The sequence below is a fragment of the Schistocerca piceifrons genome, chromosome 1 (assembly GCF_021461385.2).
Source record: "Schistocerca piceifrons isolate TAMUIC-IGC-003096 chromosome 1, iqSchPice1.1, whole genome shotgun sequence".
Lineage (NCBI taxonomy): Eukaryota > Metazoa > Arthropoda > Insecta > Orthoptera > Acrididae > Schistocerca > Schistocerca piceifrons.
In genome coordinates, this window is record NC_060138.1 from 636831772 (window position 1) to 636856788 (window position 25017).

A 25017-nucleotide genomic window follows, 5' to 3' on the forward strand; every position below is an offset into this window, starting at 1 on the left:
CCACTGGAGGCGGGCTGCACGATGTTGGGGCGTGAGCGGAAGACGGCTTAACGGTGTGCGGGACCGTAGCCCAGCTTCATGGAGACGGTTGCGAATGGTCCTCGCCGATACCCCAGGAGCAACAGTGTCCCTAATTTGCTGGGAAGTGGCGGTGCGGTCCCCTACGGCACTGCGTAGGATCCTACGGTCTTGGCGTGCATCCGTGCGTCGCTGCGGTCCGGTCCCAGGTCGACGGGCACGTGCACCTTCCGCCGACCACTGGCGACAACATCGATGTACTGTGGAGACCTCACGCCCCACGTGTTGAGCAATTCGGCGGTACGTCCACCCGGCCTCCCGCATGCCCACTATACGCCCTCGCTCAAAGTCCGTCAACTGCACATACGGTTCACGTCCACGCTGTCGCGGCATGCTACCAGTGTTAAAGACTGCGATGGAGCTCCGTATGCCACGGCAAACTGGCTGACACTGACGGCGGCGGTGCACAAATGCTGCGCAGCTAGCGCCATTCGACGGCCAACACCGCGGTTCCTGGTGTGTCCGCTGTGCCGTGCGTGTGATCATTGCTTGTACAGCCCTCTCGCAGTGTCCGGAGCAAGTATGGTGGGTCTGACACACCGGTGTCAATGTGTTCTTTTTCCCATTTCCAGGAGTGTATTTCATCACATTGAAGGTAATAAAATTTCACACAGCACTGACAATTTACTAAAACTAGACATTTTCTGTATTACATACGGAACAGCCTCCTCATACACTGGTACGACATTGCACATGCATCACAGAATTCTAGGCAAACACGTCTACATTAAATAGTCAAAATATAGCCCCTAACATCACAAAAAAGCATATCACAAATATTTTTGAAATCTTTTTTTTTCCATTTCAAGTTGTTTTTGGTTAATAACATAGTTTTCATGCTATTGGAATATGTGATGGAGCGAATTGAGACCGCATGTGAAGAATGAATTTTAAAACTGTAACTGATTAAACGTATGCAAGTATGTACCTAATATGCAATCGTGCAGTGTTTCATATACACGGTATGGAAAGCGTCACCGTAAAAACAGCGAAGAAGATAATATCTTTACTTCATTCCTTCAAAGATATAAAGATATTGTTAGTTAGTTTTAGAGAACACATTTCGGCAGAATATACAAATTCATTTAATTTTTATTATCGGTCAACTAGTTTACGGATCTAAATATACCAGGGCAGCTACAATACTGAATGACTATAATGCTTAGCCAACCAGGGATGAGTGCAGTCTCGCATTACGGACCTGGTACACTGACTGCACATACTAAGTTATCGAGAAGTCGGGACCTAGTTCTCATAGACCTTTGTGTCCCCAGGCGATCTATAAATTTCAGTAATATACTCAGTCATACATTTTGTTGAGGAACAGGGTGATAAGGATTGTACAAAGTACACATGATCATTAATATCTGATTTGGATGGTTTTTCAAAGAATTTCATTTACTAAAGTGAAAATACTTTTTCTTACTGCATGCCACAGTCCTATATGGAATTTTATGTTGATTTGGTTTACATGCACTAGCTGCTAAGGTGTAAGGAACTCTGTAACATTTTGGAAAGCAAAACTAACTACTGAATATTGTGTAAACATTTGAGTACTAGGAAACTGATTCTGTTTCAATTTCTAATTGGAAGATTGCTGATTCAGTACGGATACTGACTGCTAGTGACAGTGTTTAGTAAAGGAACAGATAAACATTAACTTTCGTTTCATGAACTGTGTGTTAAAAAAGTGTGATTTTTATTTAATACGAACTCTGTCGTAGAATTTGTGACTTTTCTGTTTGAAAGTATGGTACAGTTATTTTTCTAACAATTTACCTCATTTAGCTAGTGATTCTACAATGGGCTATTTGCCTATGTTAAAAATAAGGTCATGACTGTTGTTATTCTGACTGATCATAACATTTAAACAGCATTTACAGTCAGTGTTCTCACAAAATATGTGTTACTTTTCTACAATTAAAGCTTAAAAATCATTAAATATCAAGAATTGGTCACATAATCGAAAACACTCTTATTGGCTGATGCTCTGGTGATGTCAGAGGCTAGGAGTAGATAGAAGCAACAATAGAAAGGAATTTTGTTAACAGTGATAGTGGGAGACTTGCGAAAGTTGATGTGTTTATGCTCCCCCATTTACAGCAGCGGTATGTGCAATGATGGACATTCTTTTCCCTTCTCCCTGCAATATCATTAAACTCGCAAATTGTAGAACTTTTGTAAATGAGTTCGTATATTGTAAATAAATTGTCGACTATCAGTCATTAGCTATGGCCCAAAGCACAATAAATTTATTTTTGGCAAAACTTAAGTTCTGATTATGTCTGTAGAAAAGACTCAGCAGAAATACGACATCAAGCAAGCATTTGGTGGAACAACAGATAGCGCATCCGACTGCAGATGAAGAGATAGTATGTTGGAATCCTGGGAAGGTCATGCATCTCTTAAAAGTTTACACAAAATATGAAAACAGCGTTAGCAACAGCTGATTGGAGTAGTTCTTCCAATTGTGAGATGATTATGTATAACTTACATTAGTCTTAGTCTGGGAAACTGACAACAGAGGATAAATGCATTTACTTTGTGAACAAACAATTCACTGTTTTGGAAAGAATTGCTGGAAGTGAATACACCCACAGTACAACGAGGTGTAGGACAATGACATTATACAGAGAGATTTTAGGCATCAACATGCATGTGACACAAATGTAAGGGCTGTGATGTTTGTGAGTGTAAACAAACTTTAGTGTCTGAAGCAGACTTACTTCATCTGCAAAAGCTTAAACAATTTGGATCCTAACTGGACAGTACAAAGGTAAAAACTGTGTTTCTAATAAAATAAAACGTGTGGGGTCATATTAACTAGAAAATATCTTTAAATGTAACCTGTGTGAACGATGATTGCAAATGTAAGCACATCTGAATTGCAAAGGCAAACATAATAATACTCTGTTTCTGAGGGGTGTAGTGAAATTTTGTAATTGTAATTTGGTTTCCACATGAGAGGATTCTCAAGTCGTTTTATATATAAGTTAAAATGTTCTTTCGAGTTACATTTCAACCAGCAATCTATGGACATTATCTTGTAAAATTTGATGGTCTACTGCTCAAACAACTGAACTACCGAATAATTGCTGTGTAGTTGGGTAAAAGGACAATTTTCACTAGGAGTTTAATTGCGTTGAATGATGTTAGTCTTCATTGTAACAGTACAAGAGCGTGTCTCGAAGGTAAATTAATGTTAACATCACAGTGCAAAACATTTTTAATTAACTTAGTGAACTTCTGTGTCGATGTGGTGGTAATTTGCAGGTTCAGTACAACAACATTTTATGCATCTTCTCATTCTCTGAAACACTCAAAACACTCAAAAACAACTTTTCAGAAATTTTTATAGATATAATTGTACAATATGGTACTATACACCATCTGTAAGTCATTTTCTAACACACAAATTTCAAAACAACAAGTCACTGAATGTTAGCATTATGATAGTAAGAGCAGCGAGCTAGCCAATGATGTCACAGGCATCACATGACTCTAATGGATCGTTTTAGCAGGCTTTCAAATTACTTGAATTTCATTTCCACTTTTATAGAAGAATACTGAAATTCAAATGGGAAAACGCATGTTAAGAGCATAAAATGACACAGTTAATTTTTTGAGGCAATTTCCAGAAAACAATGAAATACTCTATTTGCGAGCAGATTAAACGTACAAAAGGTTTACAGTCAAAGAATGTTAAGTTTACTGGGGTAAGCGAGCAGTGAGTTGGAGAACATCAAGCTGGTGCAAACTGCTACACAATAACATACCAGTGTGGTTGAGGCTCCTCTTGGTAAAAATGAGTTATTGCACTCCCTCGTTCATTGCAATTTTTTGTAGTTTTATTAACTAATCCTCAAATACATCCACATGCAAGCATTTCTCAACAACTCTTTATGAAAACAAGTAAGTAACATCTATGCTGTTTAAAAATAACAAAAGGCAATTTTACGTCCTGGTTGTGAATTGTATGTCACTAATAGTGTTAACTTTCCAATAACCTGTATACAGTGCTTTATAACTTCTTTGCATAAATTAAATGTTGCATTGCTATTCAATGATTTCTTTCACAAACCTTTCCGATAATGACCATAAAATTCTAGTATGACTATCTGTTGTGACTCGCCGATCATTCAAAGCGCCGCCGCGCAATTACGCGCGTCCTCTACGTGCGGCGCTGTCTGCCAGCCATGCAGCAGCTGCGCCACCTAAGCGGCCAGCCGAGCAGCGGCCGTTAGACTGGGACTCAGTGCTCATTCGAATGCTAACGTGTACAATGTCTTGCTTGTCAGCTTACTCTGTGACTTATATGTGTTGTGTCGTTCTGACATATATGTGTTAAACTTGACATTATAACAATTGGCAACGAGGTAGTGGATTTTTCCTTTTCACCGTTGACCCACAGGTTTCCATGGCTACTGTCGAGCAACTATTGCAAAATCTCCTTGAACAGCAAACGCTTCTAACAGCGGCAATTCGCGATTTCGTTGCGGCGTTAAATGCGGGCATTTCTCGTCGTTGGCTATACCTCCTTTTCCTCCTTACGACGAGACGGCGGAAGACTGGTCTGATTATGAAAAACGTCTTCGACAGCACTTCTTGGCATTTCATGTCACGGACGAACAACCATGTAAGTCTCTGTTCCTTTCCTGCGCTCCCACGCGCAGCATCGGCCTAACCGTAAACAACCCGCTAAGAAACTGCAGCAAAACCCATGGCAACTTCCTTCATGTCCGCGGTGTTTTACGAAACATTCACGCGAGGATTGTCTCCAACGTTGGGCTGTGTGTCACAATTGCAAAAAGAAAGGTCATGTGTCTGCCGTTTGCAAATCCGACCGCATACATGATGTTCATGAACATGACACTGATTCTGATTCTGTGTTGTCTGTCAATTGCACTTCTTCCCTTTCAGGGAAGTTATTCCTCACTGTCCAAATCCTTGGTCGAGATGTTTTCATGCAGGTGGATACCGGTTCTGCTGCCACTATAATTAATTCTCAGACGTATCTTCAGTTGGGTTCTCCACTCCTGTCACCTGTCACTCGGCAGTTACGGACGTACAATAAACAGAAGATTTCTCTCTTGGGACAGTTTCATGCTGAGGTATCTTACAAATCCGTCGTTCGCACTGTTCCCATATTTGTGGTCGACCAGAGCAACGCAGAAAATCTTTTTGGTTTCGATGCCTTTCGCGTTTTTGGATTCTCCATAGATGACTCTGTCAATATTGTCTCTGATGCTATTCCTTATGCTCGACTGGATTCCTTGTCGACGACATTTTCGTCCCTTTTTCTCCTGGGTTAGGCTGTGCAAACGACTTTGAAGCTCATATCACACTCAAACCCACTGCTCGGCCTAAGTTTTTTCGCACTCAGCCCATTCCTGTGGCCCTTCGTGATCGGGTAAAACGCGAGTTGGATCGTCTCACTACTTCAGGGGTCTTCCTTCCTGTCACTTCCAGTGAGTGGTCCTCTCCTGTTGTTGTCGTTGTTAAGCCAAATGGTGATATTCGTCTCTGTGGCAATTTCAAAGCCACTGTAAATGCTCAATGCCTCATCGACACTTACCCTATGCCCCGTCCTGAAGAACTGTTCACTAAACTTGCTGGAGGCAGTTTCTGATCCTTAACACGCCTTTCGGCCTCTATCAATACCAATGCTTGCCATTCAGAGTTGCTAGTGCCCCTGCTCTCTTCCAGCGATTCTTGGAACAATTATTGCTCCCTGTCCCTGGGTGTATCAATTACATGGACGACATTGTTGTCACTGGCTCCATCACTGAAGAACATCTTCAAAATCTCCACACACCTTTTTAATGTCTTACAGACTGCCGGTCTTAAGTGTAATCTACAGAAATCACAATTTTTTCAGGCATCTATCACTTAACATGGGGTTTCAACTCTCTCGGGATGGTATTCGTCCGCTTCAGCAAATTGTCACTGCGATCGATGCCCACGATGCAGCTTTCCAGAAATTGAAGACTATGCTGAAACAGACCCCGTGCCTGGCTACTTATCGACCTGGCCAACATCTTGTTCTTACCAACGACGCCTCTCAATACGGGGTCGGTGCAGTCCTTGCGCACCATTTTTCTGACGGTTCGGAACAACCCATTGCTTATGCCTCCAAAATGCTCACGGATGCCCAACAAAAGTATTCTCAAGTTGAGAAAGAAGCTTTGGCCATAATTTATGCTCTTCATAAGTTTGGTGTTTTTCTCTATGGCTCAAAATTTCATCTTGTTACGGATCACAAACCACTTGTTTCCTTGTTTCATCCATCAACGTCACTTCCCGACAAGACTGCACACCGCCTACACCACCGTCTTTACTTTTCTCATTTCAATTATGAGATTGATTTCCGGCCAACGGCTCAACATGCAAATGCTGATGCTCTGTCTCGCCTTCCCATGGGTCCTGATCTGGCATTCGATAGGGACGAACTTTTGTGTTTCCACCTGGATGTTGCCGAGCAGCAGGTTGTGGACAGATTCCCCATCACCGGGGACCGGTTGGCGGCTGCTACGGGTTCTGATCCTACACTCTCCCGGGTTTTATGCTGTATTCGGAAGGGTTGGCCAGATCGTCCGTCCACTAAGACTTCTGATCCGTTGCGGAACTACTACGCTTTGCACTACCGCCTCACGGCTAGGGATGGTGTTATTCTCCTTTCCACTGACGATGCTTTGCCGCGTGTTGTGGTACCTGCGTCTTTGTGTGCTTCGGTCTTGCGCCTCCTTCACAAAGGGCACTGGGGTGTGTCTCGCACAAAATCTCTGGCGCACCGTCACGTGTACTGGCCTGGCATCGACTCTGAAATGGCACACATGGTCGCTGCCCCGAAGTCATCTTTGTCACTGTGGCCTTCGCCTGAGAAGCCCTGGGAGCGCATTCATGATGACTTTGCGGGACCCTTTTTAGGTACTTATTGGCTCCTCGTAATTGATGCCTACTCTAACTTTCCTTTCATTGTCCGTTGCACGTCGCCTACCACCGCGGCAACCACCCGCATTTTTTCTTTGGAAGGCCTCCCCTCTACTCTTGTCACTGATAATGATCCGCAATTTGCCTCTTCCAAATTTGCGGATTTTTGTGCTTGTCACGGTGTTATGCATGTCACGGCCCCGCCGTTCCATCCACAATCCAACGGTGAGGCTGAACGACTGGTCCGCACATTCAAGGCTCAGATGCGGAAACTTCTGACTTCTTCTGCTGCTGATGATGCGCTTCTCCAGTTTCTGGCGTCTTACCGTTTCACCTTCATGGGCGACCACAGCCCGACTGAGCTCTTACATGGCCGACAGCCCCGCACGCTACTTCATCTTCTGTGGCCTTCCACCTCACGGCCGCGGGTGCCTTCACTTGGCCGATTCACCGCCGACGACCTCGTCTGGGTACGGGGATATGGCAGGCAGCCAAAATGGAGCCCGGGCCGCATCTTACGACACCGTGGCAGATGCCTGTATGAAATCCAGACGGACACGGGTGTTGCAGTGCGTCATTCGGACCTGCTTCGGCCTCATGTGCCGGCAACGCCTGTCCCGAATGCCGCTACACCACCTTCGGCTCTACCTGACGCTCGGTATCTTGGCATCTCTCAATACTCACAACGCAGCCCTCACACCGTCATTGCGATGCCAGCACAAGAACGGACGCCACCAGGAGACGTGCCCATGCAGGAACCGGATGACCATCCTCTGTCAGAGCAAATCTAATCGCCTCCTCCTCGAACGGACGCTGACACATCGCCCATGTCTCCTGTCATATCAACTATCAACTGGACTTGCCGCAATGGGTAGATTGGTTCATGGGGCCACAGCAGATTCAACCCCTTCGTCTCCTGTCATCTCGACCCGTTATCATCGGGGACACTTCCGTCCGTACGGGAAGCCTCGTTCTCGAGACTTTACGGCGAGTCAAACAATGCCTATGGACGTTAGCCATCTCCAGGACACCTCCATCAAGACCAGTGCAACAATTTCAAAGGGGGAAAAGTGTTGTGACTCGCCGATCATACAAAGTGCCGCCGCGCAATTACGCGCGTCCTCTACGTGCGGCGCTGTCTGCCAGCCATGCAGCAGCTGCGCCACCTAAGCGGCCAGCCGAGCAGCGGCCGCTAGACTGGGACTCAGTGCTCATTCGAATGCTAACGTGTACACATGTCTTGCTTGTCAACTTACTCTGTGACTTATAAGTGTTGTGTCGTTCTGAAATATATGTGTTAAACGTGACGTTATAACACTATCTTTATGGGATCATTAGGCTGCAGTTTCTGCATACTTGCAATTTGTACAGGATCTGCTGTGATTGCTCACACAGCTTCTTCCTAATTGCTGACATTGGTGTCATCAACTATTGTCTGGATCTTCATTCTGATTTCCTGGGGCTCTGTACACAACATTCACTCACGTCGTCAAGTGTAACTTAATGTACACTTGATCTCTCAACATTTAACCATGACGACAAATGCAGTCTCTCTTGTGAAAATATTTGTACCAACTTAGGCCTGATATTCCGAAAGGACCATATAATCCAAATAAAAGTCTACCAGTTCATCAGTACCACCATGTACATTGTCACCGAAATCACGTATGTTTCAGTGCGATGGCGTAAGTAACAAAATTCAGGAATATGAAAGCGTGACAATTTTGTAACAACACTAAGTAACAGAAGACAAAAGTAACAGCTATACATCAATTAGAAGTCACGTATATGAAGTAGAGGTTACACATTAAGTATGGAAAGAAACCAAAGTTCATTTGCAATACTGCACAATGACATTTGTGCCCTGCAAAATTCATTGACAACTCATCAAATGGCCAGCTGAGATGACACAAAATTCGCAAGCTGATTTATTACTGACGTAATAAAACTCCCATCTCAATAAACTTGTACATAAATTCAATGGATACATTAATGATTCATTAAAAGGTGTACAAGTTTTGTGTGTGTGTGTGTGTGTGTGTGTGTGTGTGTGTGTGTGAGAGAGAGAGAGAGAGAGAGAGAGAGAGAGAGAGAGAGAGAGAGAGAGAGAGAGAGAGAATTCACAGCATCCTCGAAATAATGTGCAGGAATTCAGGCAAATGAGTGAAATTCAAAACATAATTGAATTATTGTTCATATAGGCTGCAATAATAATTTATTTACACAGAATCTAGCATACAACTGATAAGCAGCAGTATTACATCTACAGTTCAGATGTAAGATAAATATAAATTTCACTCATTTTACATTGATGTGGGTAGTACTGGCAAACTAGCACTTGAATTGTACTCTTTTTTTGGTAGTGTAGAAGTCCATGTAAGGGAAACTAATGAAAGTGTTTATCACTTCCAAGGCTTTTTCTGTTTCTTAGTCTGTCTGTTTCTTCCATCGACAAAGGATTAATTACTGAAAACACTCTTTCAGCTGATGCCTTATATTCTGCAATAGCTAGTGAAAATACAACCAAGCTTCCAATACATTTCAGACACACTCACTCACTGTGAAAAATCAGTTAAATGGTCTGACATTTTTAATGACACCAACATTTGATTTCTTATGCCAGTTAAGCAGTTAACACACAGCACTGATTCATTATATTATTATATTCACTATATATCTATATCTTATATGTCACGACACTACTTGAACACTAATCCTATTGATTTGAAGAAAATAAATACAGACAGCCATAATTTTATTAATTATTTTATTTGACTACCAGTTTTGGTGCCTCACTGGCATCATTTTCAGGCCCCTAAACATGTAGTCATGTAAACATCTGTGCTCTTATAGTGATCCCTATAATGGCAACGTTTAGATGACTTACCCAGCTACATGTATAGGGGCCTGACGGTGCCAATGACGCACCAAAACTGAAGTCAAAGTAATTAATAATATTACAGATGCCAGTATTTATTTTCAAGTTTTTGACCAGCTGCAGTCCCATTCTATTTGCACACCTACATCTACGTGGCCACTCTGCAAATCACACTTGAGTGTCTGGCAGAGGGTTCATCGAAACATCTTCAGAATAATTCTCGATTCTCCCACTCTCCAACAGCACATGGAAAAAAAGAGCACCTATATAATAAATGAAAAGCACCAGTCTGCTTTTGTTCTACAGTATTACTTTTATTGTTAACCAGTTCTTTGCTTACAAGGCCATCTTCAGAGCCATCCTGTAAGCCAAGAACCGGGTAACACAATAAATGTAATACTGTAGAACAAAAGCAAACTAGTGGTTTTCATTTATTATAATGTTGTTCTACCAAGAACCGACGGAAAATTCAGTTAACATTAACACCTATATCTTTCCATGCGAGCTCTGACTACCCTTATATTATTATGATGCAAGATTCTCCCTATGGAATTACAGAAAATGCAACTGATGGTTTTATTTATGCGTGTCCACTTTCTGACTGAAGTTTCCACAAATGGTTCACCATTCATAAATATACCTGATGCAGGTACAGTATCACAGAATGTCCTTGCACCGATTCCATGTCCAAGCCCATCACTTTCCAACTCGTGTAATTGCTGTTTTACAGCCAGTATCACAATTTTCTTGATTTTATGGCTTCTATTTTGTTAACCTATACATAATTTCAACCACACTTACATCTTTTTTTTAATGCTTGGAATACTGCTGGGGAAAATATTCAACTGTCATTTGTCAAGGGACATGAAATCGAGACAAATGGATGGGAATCCTACCACTAACGCCAACACTAACAACACAGAATGTTATGGAACCAGAGTGCTGATCCACTCTTCTCCTCAACATTAACCACATCATGTTTATTAACCCATTCTTCTCAATAACTTTCATCCATAACAGGACATGCCTGCTATTGAGATATTCATAAACACTCTGGCACAAGTATGAGGTAGCCCCCCCCCCCCCTTTCCCACAAGGAGAAAGTTATCTTTCTTTGTCCAACTATGGCCAAATTTTCCTGATAGAAGTGCTTCAAAATGCTCTGAGAAACTCACCATTCCATACAGATGCCACAAAACAAACTTAACATGAAATTACAATAGAAAAGAATACATACTGCTTCTTTGCTGGAGTTTTATCCTCAGGTAGTAGTTTCTCCCATGGTTTTACTGGATCGGGGTATTTCGTGACGAGCTGATCCACATTCGTTGACAAATGGACTACCATGTTGCCTGGATCTGTGAGCAACTGTCTAGCTTTTTCCATCTCATTTATTACCTCACTACATTTTTCTCTTGAATCCAGTTTTTCAATCAAGGATGTAAGGAATTTGTGCTGCCTTATCATCCCAGCAGAATAGTGATTACTTTCTGCAAAACAGATAACAATAAGTTCCCATAAATCAAATACAGAACAATGTTGCTTGTATTAGGAGATATAAAATATACTTGCAGTGACATAATTTGGCACTAAAAAATACAAAGGTGTATTAACAAGTTAGACAAAAAGTATGTTGGCACAAGGATTACTCTAAAGTTTGTTTCCCGTCACAATTCTATGAAAGACTGTATCCAAAGTAGTTTTCAGTGCAGTATTGCGTCAGAATCGGCATTCCTATACTTTATTACAATCTAAAAGTGGGGTTGAGTGCTGATAGGTGGAATTTCATACATGGAGATTTTACTCCTACCATAGCAGCAGTCTTTAATTTTATCAACAAAGTCCTGAACAGGAACAAACAAGTCAATTCCCTTTTAAGATAAAATCTTGTCCAGGACCCCAAAACAGTTGCAATCAAATAAAATGTGTTGTGCTTGCAGAATGACTGAAGACAGTGCCCACTGCACCTACCAACAGATACAGGGTACTCTCAGGACTGAATGATGGCTGTCTCCAAGTTCTTAGGTGAGATTTTTCAAGTAATGAAAATTTATAATCAATGGATAACACAGAAGATTGTGCAGTTGGAGTTACATCAACACATCCATGACTAATTTCAATCTAAAAAGGAACATCTTATTTTCACCAGACGAGAAACGGATGTGGGTGTCCCAGTTTTATTGTGTGTGAAGATCACATTCACCCACTGACATTCATTCAATAACAGTAAGGAGTGTGGGAAAAGAATGTGGTTCACTTTCTTCACTTAAGTAGAGGCACACTAAGAATGAATGAGAAGTCATTGCAGACTAATCTGTAAAAACAAGCCTCCCTTATTTCTTCTCAACAATCCAGGAAAACTGGTTGAAGGCAGGTATGTATGTTGTTACTTCAAACATGCATGGTCAGTCCAGAATAGCTGCAGTCAATCATGACAGACAGTATATGTGTGTGTTTGTGGTATGGCAATGCCTCCTCCTTTCAACTTATTGTATCTGCAATAATTTACATTGCTCGTTAACCATATAAAAATACAATGGCAGACCGCAGACTATGTGTAAAATTTAAAACAGGCTAAGTGGCTCTCTATGGTCTGGCAGTGAAATGAACTGCACTGGAAGCAAGGAAGGTTATCTGTATTAACTGCAACATCATCATACAAACTGCATTCACACAGAGGAGTAAGGCAATACATAACGTGAAATGTTAATCCTTCCCAGGAATCATACCTGATCTACACATTAAATTTGATGGACTTCCTACAGCAAAAACCACAATCATTCTGAGCACTTCACTTCTTCACATTTAAAGTTTGACTATGATTCATTGATCTAAGTTGCTTCTAAAGCTGTTGCTTCTATTGCCAACAATATTAATAATTACACTATCTTAAGTATAAGTTCTACTCTGCCCTTTTCTAGATATGTTTGACTTATTCATTCTTAAATGCACTCTACAATAATAGCAATGTAAAGAAAGACCAAAAAGTTTGCAACTCGAGCCAGTGGATTCACAGTCAGGTTTCTAAAGTAACATACTGGTACTTCATACTTCAACAACTTTTTTCCAACTATAAGAATAGTACCATTTCAAATTACCCATTTACATTTCTAATTCAAATAACCCTCCTGACATTTTAGAAACTGTTAACACACAATTTGGTACAGAGGATTATTAAATATGATGAAATGTACTACAATGTATATTATCTGTAAAATACAGTTAATCTGTGTAGCTTGCACAACTGTAAAAACATGTAAAAAGATAACATAAAGGAACCTACCTTTACTGAAGCACAAACCCCTCATCAGATCCTTTGTGACACTGTTTCCTTGCCTCTTAGCTTGTGCTACATCATTTGCAATTTTCGAAGCAATTACACGAAGCCGTTCTGACACAAATTTGGTTTGATACAGGAGTTCTCGTATCCAAACAATACAGCGTTCATATTTTTCAGGCTCAAGCTGGAACAATAGTCACTTCATATATTGCATAACTATCATCACCATCAACCATAGTAAAGATTAATGATCTACTCAATCAATTTAAAGTGTTTTCCCTATTGAGATTACATTATTTATCGAAAATATGTCACTAAAAAGCTTTTAATATGCTACCTTCCTATGGATCAAGCTTATGTTCACAAAATTTTGTAACAAATTTCCACATTCAAATTCTGAAGAGTAACTGTTAACAAATATCTTGTTTAGTACTGAGTCAGCTGAACTTTGATTCAGAGGAAAGCCATAGCAGGGGATCAGCTCATAAAAACTCTGAGGTGAGTCTGAAGTACCAAAAGTGTAGCACAATAGAACTTCCAGATGAAAATCAGGACAGTGGTATTGAGAGTCAAGAGGTGTAGAGCATAATTGCATTTTATTTGTTCAACACAACATAAGCAATTAATTAAAACAATCGTAGACTGCAAGGAGCATCTATATCTTATCATTTGTTTGTAATGCAGAGGTAGCACAAAGAATCAAGAGTTTACATTGCAAGCACGAAATGTAGCACACATTCGCAACGCCTATTCAGTCAGAAGTCTGAGCGAGAGCATCAAGGTCGCCAGTGCAAACTGTGAGTATTTTCCGTACATCCACAGGCAAGCAAGGAATCTCGTCATTAATCGTATTGTCTGCGAGCATGCAAAGATAACACAGTAGTTGAGATGGTGTGCAGTCACCAGGTTCTTCAGTGTGGAGCAATTTTTCAAGTTGCTTAGCTTCTGCTGGCCACAAGTGCATTATGAATACATGCTTCATAGACACACATTTTTCAGTGCTTGGCAGCGAAGCTAGGGTGTCTTGTACTTCCATAGCCATTAGCTCATTAAATATAGCCACCAGATCACTATATTTAGTTTCATCTGAGGTAATGTGGCTCAAGACAAAGTGGTTCTCGATTTGGGTGAACCATATTTCTGGATTATCTGACCAGAAGCTTGGGAGTTTCACCCCTAGTGGACTAAGAATCACATTGATAACTTCAATGCTTCCACAATTCTGTATGTCTGGATTATCTGACCAGAAGCTTAGGAGTTTCACCCCTAGTGGACTAAGAATCACATTGATAACTTCAATGCTTCCACAATTCTGTATGTTTGGATTATCTGACCAGAAGCTTAGGAGTTTCACCCCTAGTGGACTAAGAATCACATTGATAACTTCAATGCTTCCACAATTCTGTATGTCTCTGTCATGGTGGGCACTGATTATGCAACGCAGTTGTTCACAGGTGGTTCTGTGCGGCACGATTGATGCAATGCATTTTATCATAGCAGTGCACGATTCAATCTTTCTGACATGTGATGCAGTCATTCCAGTGGGCAATTTGGAATTTGAGATCCCAAATGTTGTGCAGAAAAACAATTCATTTGTTTACAACTCATAACCATAAGATTGCAATGAGCATTTAGATCTATCATTTGTAGTTCAGAGACAGCATGAAGAATCAAGAGTTTCCGACGCACACACAAAACGTGGCAAACAAATCACTGATCACAGACGTGAAGTGACTCTTTTTCACTGCACAGTGGTAAAGAATCCAGAGAAATTCAAACAAAACAGCTACAGACAAAACGAGCTGCAAGTTAGGTATAAATTAAATACAAAATTTTTAAATTGTGAGGCTGTAGTTACAAGATCAATATAAATTTTATGCCACAGGTACCAGTGCAAACAGTGAAACACTATTGTCAGAGTAGAAGTTACACACTGAGGTGAAAGGGAACAACCTTAGTAGAAAACTGGCAACACAAATGATGGAGAAGAGGTTTCAAAATATGGATTTAGCACATGCTGTAAGTTTTGTAAGAGACAGTAGAGAACAAATTTTTGACGCCTTGAATAAATTTCAAACTTCTTGTGACAGGCCGATCAACACACTGATTTCACTGTTCTCCACGTAAAGTAAAAGTGTAGTATTACGATAATTTACTAAGCTTTTGGTGCAATATTCAACATTGTTGTTGTTGTCATTGTTGATGTTCAAATGGCTCTGAGCACTATGCGACTTAACTTCTGAGGTCATCTGTCGCCTATAACTTAGAACTAACTAACCTAAGGACAACACACACATCCATGCCCGAGGCAGGATTCGAACCTGAGACTGGAGCGGTCGCGCGGTTCCAGACTGTAGCGCCAGAACCACTCGGCCACCAGCGGCCGGCTATTGTTGATGTTGTCTTCAGTCCAAAGACTGGTTCATGCAGCCCTCCACGCTATACTATCCTATCGAAGTCTCTTCATCTCTAAAAAACCACTGGAAGCTACATCCTTCTGAATCTGCTTACTGTACTCTTCTCTCCCTCTATGATTTTTGCCCCTCACATTTCCCTCCAACACTAAATTGGTGAACCCTTGATGTCTCAGAATGTGTCCTATCAACCAATCCCTTCTTTTAATCAAATTGTGTCACATACTTCTTGTCTCGCAAGTGCTATTCAATAATTCCTCATTAGTTATGCGATCAACCCATCTAATCTTCAGTAGTCTTCTGTAGCACCACATTTCGAAAGCTTCTATTCTCCTTTCATCTACATTTATTAGTTACGTTTCATTTCCATACATGGCAACAATTCAGACAAATACCTTCAGAAAACACTTCCTAACACTTAAATCTATATGTGATAACAAATTTTTCTTCTTCAGAAATTGCTTTCTTGCCATTGCCAGTCTACATTTTATATCCTCTCTACTTTGGCCAATACCAGTTATTTTGCTGTCCTACTAGCAAAACTCATCTTCTACATTAAGTGTCTCATTTCCTAGCATAACTCTCTCAGCATCATCTGATATAATTTGACAACATTCCATTACCCTTGTTTTCCTTCTGTTGATGTTCACCTTTTTCTTTTTCAAGACACTGTCCATTCTGTTCAACTGTTCCTTCAAGTCTTTTGCTGTCTTTTGACTGAATCACATCATCGGCAAACCTCAAAGTTTTTATTTCTTCTGCCTGAACTTTAATTCCTATTCAAAATTTTTCTTTGGTTTCCTTTACTGTTTTATCAAAGGGTAGAGTGAATAACATCGGAATGGGCTACAACCTTGTCTCACTCCCTTCTCAGCCACTGCTTGTCTTTTATGCCCCAGCTCTTATAACTATCGTCTGGTTAAGCTGTAAACAGCCTTTCACTCCCAGTATTTTAACAATGCTACCTTCAGAACTTCAAAGACAGTATTCCAGTCATCATTTTCAAAAGATTTCTCTAAACCTAAAAATGCTACAAATGTAGATTTGCCTTTCCTTATTATATCTTCAAGATGAGTAATAGGGTCAGTATTACCTCTTGTGTTCTTACATTTCTCTGAAATTTAAACTGATCTCCCTGAGGTCATCTTATACCAGTTTTTCCATTCTTCCGTAAAGAATTCGAGTTAGTATTTTGCAACCACGACTCGCAGTTCAATAATTTTCACACCTGCCAGCAACTGTTTTCTTTAGAATTGGAAAGAAGAGATTTGTCATGGCTGGCTCTCCCAAGGCTGTCGGTAGTTCTACGGAATATCGTCTACTTCTGGGGCCTTGTTACATCTTAGGAGGTCTTTCAGTGCTCTGTCAAATTCTTCATGCAATATTATATCTCCCACCTCATCTTCATCTACATCCACTTTGATTTTAACATTACCTTCAAGTTTATCTCCTTTGTACAGACCCTCTATGTACTCCTTCCAACTTTCAGCTTTCCCTTCTTTGCTGAGGACTGGTTTTCCATTTGAGCTCTTGATATTCATACAGCTGCTTCTGTTTTCCCCAAACGCCTCTTTAATTGCCTGCAGGCAGTATCTGTCTTTCCCCTAGTGAAATATGATTCTAAATTCTTACATTTGCCCTCTAGTCATTCCTGCTTAGCCATTTTGCACTTCCCATCAATCTCATTTTTAAACATTTGTATTCCCTTTCAACTGCTTTATTTCTGCATTTTTTATATTTTCTCCTTTCATCAATCTTATGTTATCCAATGATTTCTACTGGGTCTTGTCTTTTCAGCTATTTGAGACTCTGCTGCCTTCACTATTTCATGTCTTAAAGCTACCCATCTGTCTACTGTATTCCTTTCTCTGGTTCTAGTCAACAGTTATCTATCACTTCCTCTGAAACTCTCAGCAACCTCTGCTTCTTTCAACTCATCATCCGGGTCCCACTTCCTTAATTTCCTACCTTTTTCCAATTTATTCAGTTTTAATCTACAGTTCATAACCAATAAATTGGGGTCAGAGTCCTCATCCGTCCCTGGAAATGTCTTACAATTTAATAGCTGGTTCCTAAATCTCTGTCTGATTTATAATCAATTTGAAACCTTCCAGTATCTACAGGTCACTTCCACATATAAAATTTCCTTATACGAGGGCTGTTCAAAATGTAAAGAAACTTTTCAAATTGCACAATAAATGTACTTTCGATTATTGATCTTTTTCTTTTGTTATGTTGGTACGCATGTCTCGACAAATGTTCAGTTTCAAGTGTACAGCATACTTCATTTGTTTTTGGCAGATAGAAAGCTTAGACGTGTTTTAGTGTGCTCGGTAAATTTCGATTATTATAAAGAATGGAGCAAAGAATTTGCATCAAATTTTGTGTGAAAAAAGGAATCAAGTGCTCTAAAACACTTGAAATGTTGACAGTGGCATGTGGTGAGTCTGCTCTATGAAAATAAAATGTTAACATGTGGTACAAGCTCTTCCAAGATGGCTGAGAAGATGCCGATGACAAACCTCACCCCGGACGCCCCAACACATCAACAACAGATGACAATGTTGAAGCTGTGAAGAACATTGTTTTGGAAAATAGTCAAATTACCAAAAGAGAAGTTGCTGAGGATGTTGGCATATCAGTCGGCTCATGTCATGCAATTTTTTCGGATGTTTTGGGCACAAGACATGTGTCAGCGAAGTTTGCTCCAAAACTTCTCAATTTTGATCAGAGAACCATTGCATGACCATCGCCCAGGAGCTCTTGAATGACATCAATGATGATCCTGATTTGCTCAAAAGGGTCGTAACTGGTGACGGAACATGGGTTTACGGTTGTGGCGTCAAAACCAACTTCGTAATAGCTTATCTGCATTCCTATTTTCTTCTTCCCTATACCCATTTCTGCATTACGCCTATTTGACTTTTGTATTTATAACCGTGTATTCACCTGACCAGAAGTCCTCTTCCTCCAGACACTGAGTCTCACTAATTCCCACTACATCTAACAGCAACCCATCTATTCCCCTTTTTAAATTCTCTAACTCACCTGCCTGATTAAGGGATCTAACATTCCATACTCCAAGTCACACAATGACAGTTTTGTTTCCTGATCCAAATGGGGGGACTACATTACCTCCACAATATTTTACCCAAGACAAAGCCATCATCATTTAACCATACAGTAGAGCTGCATGTCCTTGGGAAACGTTACAGCTGTAGTTACCCTTTGCTTTCAGCTGTTCACAGTACCAACACAGTAAAGCCATTTTGGTTGATGTTACAAGGCCGGATCAGTCAATCTTCCAGACCATCGCCCCTGAAACTGCTGAAAAGGCTGCTGCCCCTTCTCAGGAACCACACATTTGTCTGGCCTCTCAACAGAAACCTCTTTGTTGTGGTTGTACCTACAGTAATTCTATCCATATCACTGGGGCAACACAAGTCACCCCACCGATGGCAAGGTCCATGGTTCAATATGCAAAGCTAAATCTCCAATCTTTGACAAATATGAAGTTCAATATAAGCTGACAGCAAATCCAGAACATGTTATACCTGCATTTATATGCTTACAGGTTACCACCCAGCAAATAAGTGTGTTGTGTAGTATGGGAAAGAGAGACCCACTGATGCCATGATCCAACTGCGGTGATTTCTGTCCTAGACGTTTGTTGGTGGCAGGAAAATGCTGAGCAAAGTGAGAATCAGGTTGGGAAGGAGTTACACAATATTGTGTCAATGTGAAACAATTAGGTGGGTGGTTGCAGAGGAGGTGGTACACACCTAAACGGGGGGAGGGAGGGGGAGGGGAGAATTCACAGTAAGGGAAATATGAAGAAAAAAGTTTTGGAATCCACTTTACAAGGGAGTGTGAAATCGGTGTGGTGGACTAGGAGAAAGAGGGGTAGACTGAAGACAAAGACCAATGTAGAAGTGAATAACAGGGGTTGTAAAACCTATGATATGTTGTAGGAAGAGTTCCCTATCAACACAGTCAAGGAAAAATAACTCATTTTGTGGAAGAAGAGGGCGCAAGAAGGTGTCACAGGTTGTGAAGACACTGAAATCAGCAATATTATGTTGACAGCATGCTCCACAACTTGTTACTGCTTTGGCAGGGTACAGCAGTGGCCATTCCACAAGATGTGAAGGATAGCACAGAGGTATTCCTTATCTTAAGACATGGAGATCTACATACTGAAAGGACTGCATTTCACTTCATTTCAAAGCAAAGTTAGCCTGGCATTGTGACAAGTGGTGCCAACTGTAGCATGAACACAGGCATTGCAGATGATGGAATTAGCACTGACAGTGACAAGCAGAGCACTAAATGATTAAGGGCAAGAGAGCAAGAAGAAGAAAATATAGGAAGGTACATTGTGGGCAAGAAGGCAAAGTACTGATCTACAAGAACAGAGATTCATTATGAGCAGGTGAAATGATCAGATAAAATGGCACATCCCAGGTGATTTGGCTGACCACTAGCATGCAAATCTATACTCACTGTACACCCTATCATTTCTTTATGGTCTTCTACATCTATGATGTAAGTCCTAACTTACAGTGGCTGACAAATGATCACAAATTACATCAGATGAGTATTATATTTATTTTCCTCTCACATTCTGTTTCTAAATTTTAATTTCGTAGCTCTCTCATTTCGTGGCTTGATTAGGCTGTATGGGAACTAACAACACCATGAACTCAAATCAAATGTCTATCTTAATCTAGATGAATCGCTGACAAAGCTGGCCGAGAGCCACTACTTTTCTAAACCAACCTGGCTGATGCATACCTACAGTTGTCTGTTGAAGGTGGATGTGACAAATTTTCGAATGTGTCATTACTGTTTGGGGTCATAACTGTTTTCGCGATTTTTCAAAGGTATCTTGTACAGCGCATACAATAGTGTCAACTATCTGGAAGATGTAATCATGACAGGGGTCACATGAAAGTGATATCTGCATAACCTTTGGCATTATCTAAATTTTAAAGCCAACAGCCTTCACTGCCATTTGGGCAAATGTAACTTCTTTGGTTGGTTGGTTTTGGGGAAAGAGACCAAACAGCGAGGTCATCGGTCTCATCGTATTAGGGAAGGAAGTCGGCCGTGCCCTTTCAGAGGAACCATCCCGGCATTTGCCTGGAGCGATTTAGGGAAATCACGGAAAACCTAAATCAGGATGGCCGGACGCGGGATTGAACCGTCGTCCTCCCGAGTGCGAGTCCAGTGTGCTAACCACTGCACCACCTCACTCGGTTAACTTCTTTGAGCCAAGCTTCAACTACCTTATAAACACATTAACACATTGAGGACAGTGGCAGTTGATGGTGGACAGGTTTATGGGCGGTTAAAAAGGCACAGTGTCGAGTCAGGCTTGTGCTGTTAGGAACTATCTTCAGTGTACAAGGAAGGGTGCTTCTATAATCCTACCGTCAAGTTAGGACCAGCTGAACTACACTATGAGATCGGAAGTATCCAGACACCTGGCTGAAAATGACTCACAAGTTCTTGGTGCCCTCCAGCAGTAATGCTGGAATTCAATATGGTGTTGGCTCGCCCTTAGCCTCGATGACAGCTTCCACTCTCGCAGGCATATGTTCAAATTCCACTCTCGCAGGCATATGTTCAATCAGGTGCTGGAAGGAACAGCAGCCCATTCTTCATGGAGTGCTGCACTGCAAGAGGTATCGATGTTGGTCGGTGAGGCCTGGCATGAAGTCGGCATTCCAAAACATCCCAAAGCTCTACAGGATTGAGGTCAGGACTCTGTGCAGGCCAGTCCATTACAGGGATGTTATTATCGTGTAACCACTCCACCACAGGCCATGCATTATGAACAGGTGCTCAATCATGTTGAAAGATTCAATCGCCATCCCCGAATTGCTTTTCAACAGTGGGAAGAAAGAAGGTGCTTAAAACATCAATGTAGGCCTGTGCTGTGACAGTGCCAAGCAAAACAGCAAGGAGTGCAAGCCCCCTCCATGAAAAACATGACCACACCATTACACCACCACCTCCGAATTTTACTGCTGGCACTACACACGCTGGCAAACGACGTTCACCAGGCATTCGCCATACCCACACCCTGCCTTCGGATCACCACATTGTGTACCATGATTTGTCACTCCACAAAACGATTTTACACTGGTCAATCATCCAATGTTTATGCTCCTTACACCAAGCGAGGTGTCGTTTGGGATTTACCAGCATGATGTGTGGCTTATGAGCAGCCGCTCGGCCATGAAATCCGAGTTTTCTCACCTCCCGCCTAATTGTCATAGTACTTACAGTGGATCCTGATGCAGTTTGGAATTCCTGTGTGGTGGTCTGGGTAGATGTTTGCCTATTACACATTACGAGCCTCGTCAACTGTCGGTGGTCTCCGTCAGTCAACAGATGAGGTTGGCCTGTACACTTTTGTGCTGTAACTGTCCCTTCACATTTCCACTTCACTATCACTTCAGAAATAGTGGACCTAGGGATGTTTAGGAGTGTGAAATCTCAAGTACAGACGCATGACACCAAGTGACACCCAATCACTTGACCAACATTTGAAGAACGTTCAGTTCTGCAGATCCCTCCTTTCTGCTCTCTCACGATGTCTAATGACTACTGAGGTCAATGATATGTAGTACCTGGCAGTAGGTGGCAGCACAATGCACCTAATATGAAAAACATATGTTTTTGGGGGTCTCCAGATACTTCCAACAGGGCGGTGGTGGTAATTGTGATTATTGTGATTATTATTATTATTATTATTATTATTATTGCCAAACAGTGTTACCCCCAAACTACGTCTGACAGCTACTTGTGTGTTTGCTAGCACATTATTTGTGACCTATCACAGCTCTGAGATGGTGATATTCAAAACATGCACTCCATAATGCTCTTTGAAAGTAAGTTATATGCCGTACAGAAATTTTTATGTACGATATTGCTGATTCAGACTTATTTTGGATTCGTCTTATGAAGGTCAGATGACATTTGCTTTGCTTGTTTTTTTTCTCTCAACTATCCCTTCATGAGATCTGCTTTTACCAACCACCCAAAATGAAACCCTGCTTTTACACTTTGCAAGGGACTTCAAAAACATGGTGTAAAATACAGGAAAATGTAAAATGGAAATAATGTTTTAAGCGCTGTAAAAGTTATGTATAGCACAATCCCTTGAATTTTTGCACTTTATGTAAGTGCACATAATAGGCATCAAAACACTCATGGTAGGGACTTGTTTATTATCTAACAATGGTTTATTATCTAATAAAAACCACTGATATAATGGGACTGATAATTGGGAAGGAGAAACATTTGACTCAATTTCATACATAATTATTGATGGAATGCCTGCAGCTGTCATTCATTATTTAAATAATGAAACACTGCATCAGTTACATATTTTTTTCATGCTTAGCACAGTGTGTTTCGAGAATAAATCCTTGAAACAAGCATTGCTCAGCATGAGAATATATGTAATTCGCTCTCTGTTTAAACAAAAAAACATTTGAGCAACGCAAACTGAATGAAGGTGTCACAACTAGTGCTACAAGCGGCCAAAAGACAAACACACTAAATATGGTTCAACAGTGGTGTGACAATGATTATAACAATCACAAAACTGCACATGCGCTGTAGAGACAGCCTGGAAATCATTGTGATTGTTCAAGATACCTTTATCTGTACAAACCTAGTTACTCCATCAGCCATCATGCAGTGTAGAGTTTGGCAGCGGCAGGAGATACGGTACGAATTTTTCCAACTTTTACACATTTACTGGTTTCCCCACAACTGCCATTACATGCTTGTCCCACTTCATATCGCTCTGCAATGTTACGCCCAAATATTTAATCGACGTGACTGTGTCAAGCTCTACACTACTAATGGAGTATTCAAACATTACGGGATTCTTTTTCCTATTCATCTGCTTTAATTTACATTTATCTATATTTAGAGTTAGCTGCCATTCTTTACACCAATCACAAATCCTGTCCAAGTCATCTTGTATCTTCCTACAGTCACTCAACAACGACACCTTCCTGTACACCATAGCATCATCAGCAAACAGCCGCACATTGCTATCCACCCTATCCAAATGAACATTTATGTAGATAGAAAACAATAGCGGACCTACCGCACTTCCCTGGGGCACTCCAGATGATACTCTCACCTCCGATGAATACTCACCATCGAGGACAACATACTGGGTTCTATTACTTAATAAGTCTTCGAGCCACTCACATATTTGGCAACCAATCCCATATGCTCATACCTTAGTTAGGAGTCTGCAGTGGGCCACAGAGTCAAACGCTTTCCGGAAGTCAAGGAATATGCCATCCGTCTGATACCCTTCATCCATGGTTCGCAAGATATCATGTGGAAAAAAGTGCAAGTTGCGTTTCGCAGGAGCGATGCTTTCTAAAGCCGTGCTGATGCATGGACAGCAACTTCTCTGTCTCAAGGAAATTCATTATATTCGAACTGAGAATATGTTCAAGAATCCTGCAACAAACCTATGTTAAGGATATTGGTCTGTAATTCTGAGGATCCGTCCTTCTACTCTTCTTATGTACAGGTGTCACCTGCACTTTTTTCCAGTCGCTCGGGACTTTACGTTGGGCAAGAGATTCGCAATAAATGCAAGCTAAGTAAGGAGCCAGTGCAGTAGAGTACTCTCTGTAAAACCGAATTGGAATCCCATCAGGACCTGGCGATTTATTTATTTTCAACCCATTCAGCTGCTTCACAACCCCAGGGATGTCTATCACTATGCCCTCCATACGGGAATCTGTACAAGACTCCAACGGCACTATGTTTGTACGATCCTCCTGCGTGAAAGATTTCTCAAATGCTAAATTTAAAATTTCAGCTTTCGTTTTGCTGTCTTCCGTTGCCAGGCCAGACTGATCAGTGAGAGACTGGATGGAAGCCTTCAACCCGCTTACCGATTTTACGTAAGACCAGAATTTCCTTGGGTTTTCAGCAAGATCTTTTGCTAAGGCATGACGGTGGTAGTGGTTGAATGCTTCGTGCATCGCTCTTTTTACAGCAGCATGAATCTCTACTAACTTTTGCCTGTCCTCATTCTCCCGATCTTTCATGTACCACGAGTGCAACTGCCTTTGCTTCCTGAGTATTCTCTGAATTGCGCTGTTAAACCACGGTGGGTCTTTTCGGTCCGTAACCCACTTTTTCGGCACATACTTGTCCAATGCGTGACTTACAATGTGTTTAAAATTTGCCCATAATTCTTCCACGTCCATCGTACCGGAAGTAAATGAAGTCGATTCATTTACTAAGTGGGATGGTAACAACTGCTTATCTGCTCTTTTAACAACTGCTTATCTGCTCTTTCTAGTAAGAATACTCTCCTAGCCTTCTTGACCGATTTTTCAACTTTTGTACCATAGTCGTAATGACAACATCATGATCACTAATCC

The 25017-nt window shown here is 41.2% G+C and overlaps 1 protein-coding gene across 2 annotated transcripts in view; it reads right to left on the reverse strand.

Moving 5' to 3' along the window:
- LOC124805012 (uncharacterized protein C05D11.1-like) overlaps positions 1-25017 on the reverse strand; it is a 134558-nt gene that overhangs the window by 35321 nt on the left and 74220 nt on the right. For both annotated transcript variants that reach the window (XM_047265418.1, XM_047265426.1), the window contains 2 exons: positions 13170-13350; positions 11124-11376 (listed from right to left, as the gene is read on the reverse strand). In XM_047265418.1, the coding sequence (XP_047121374.1) occupies positions 11124-11376; positions 13170-13350 (434 nt within the window). The remainder of the gene's footprint in view (positions 1-11123; positions 11377-13169; positions 13351-25017) is intronic.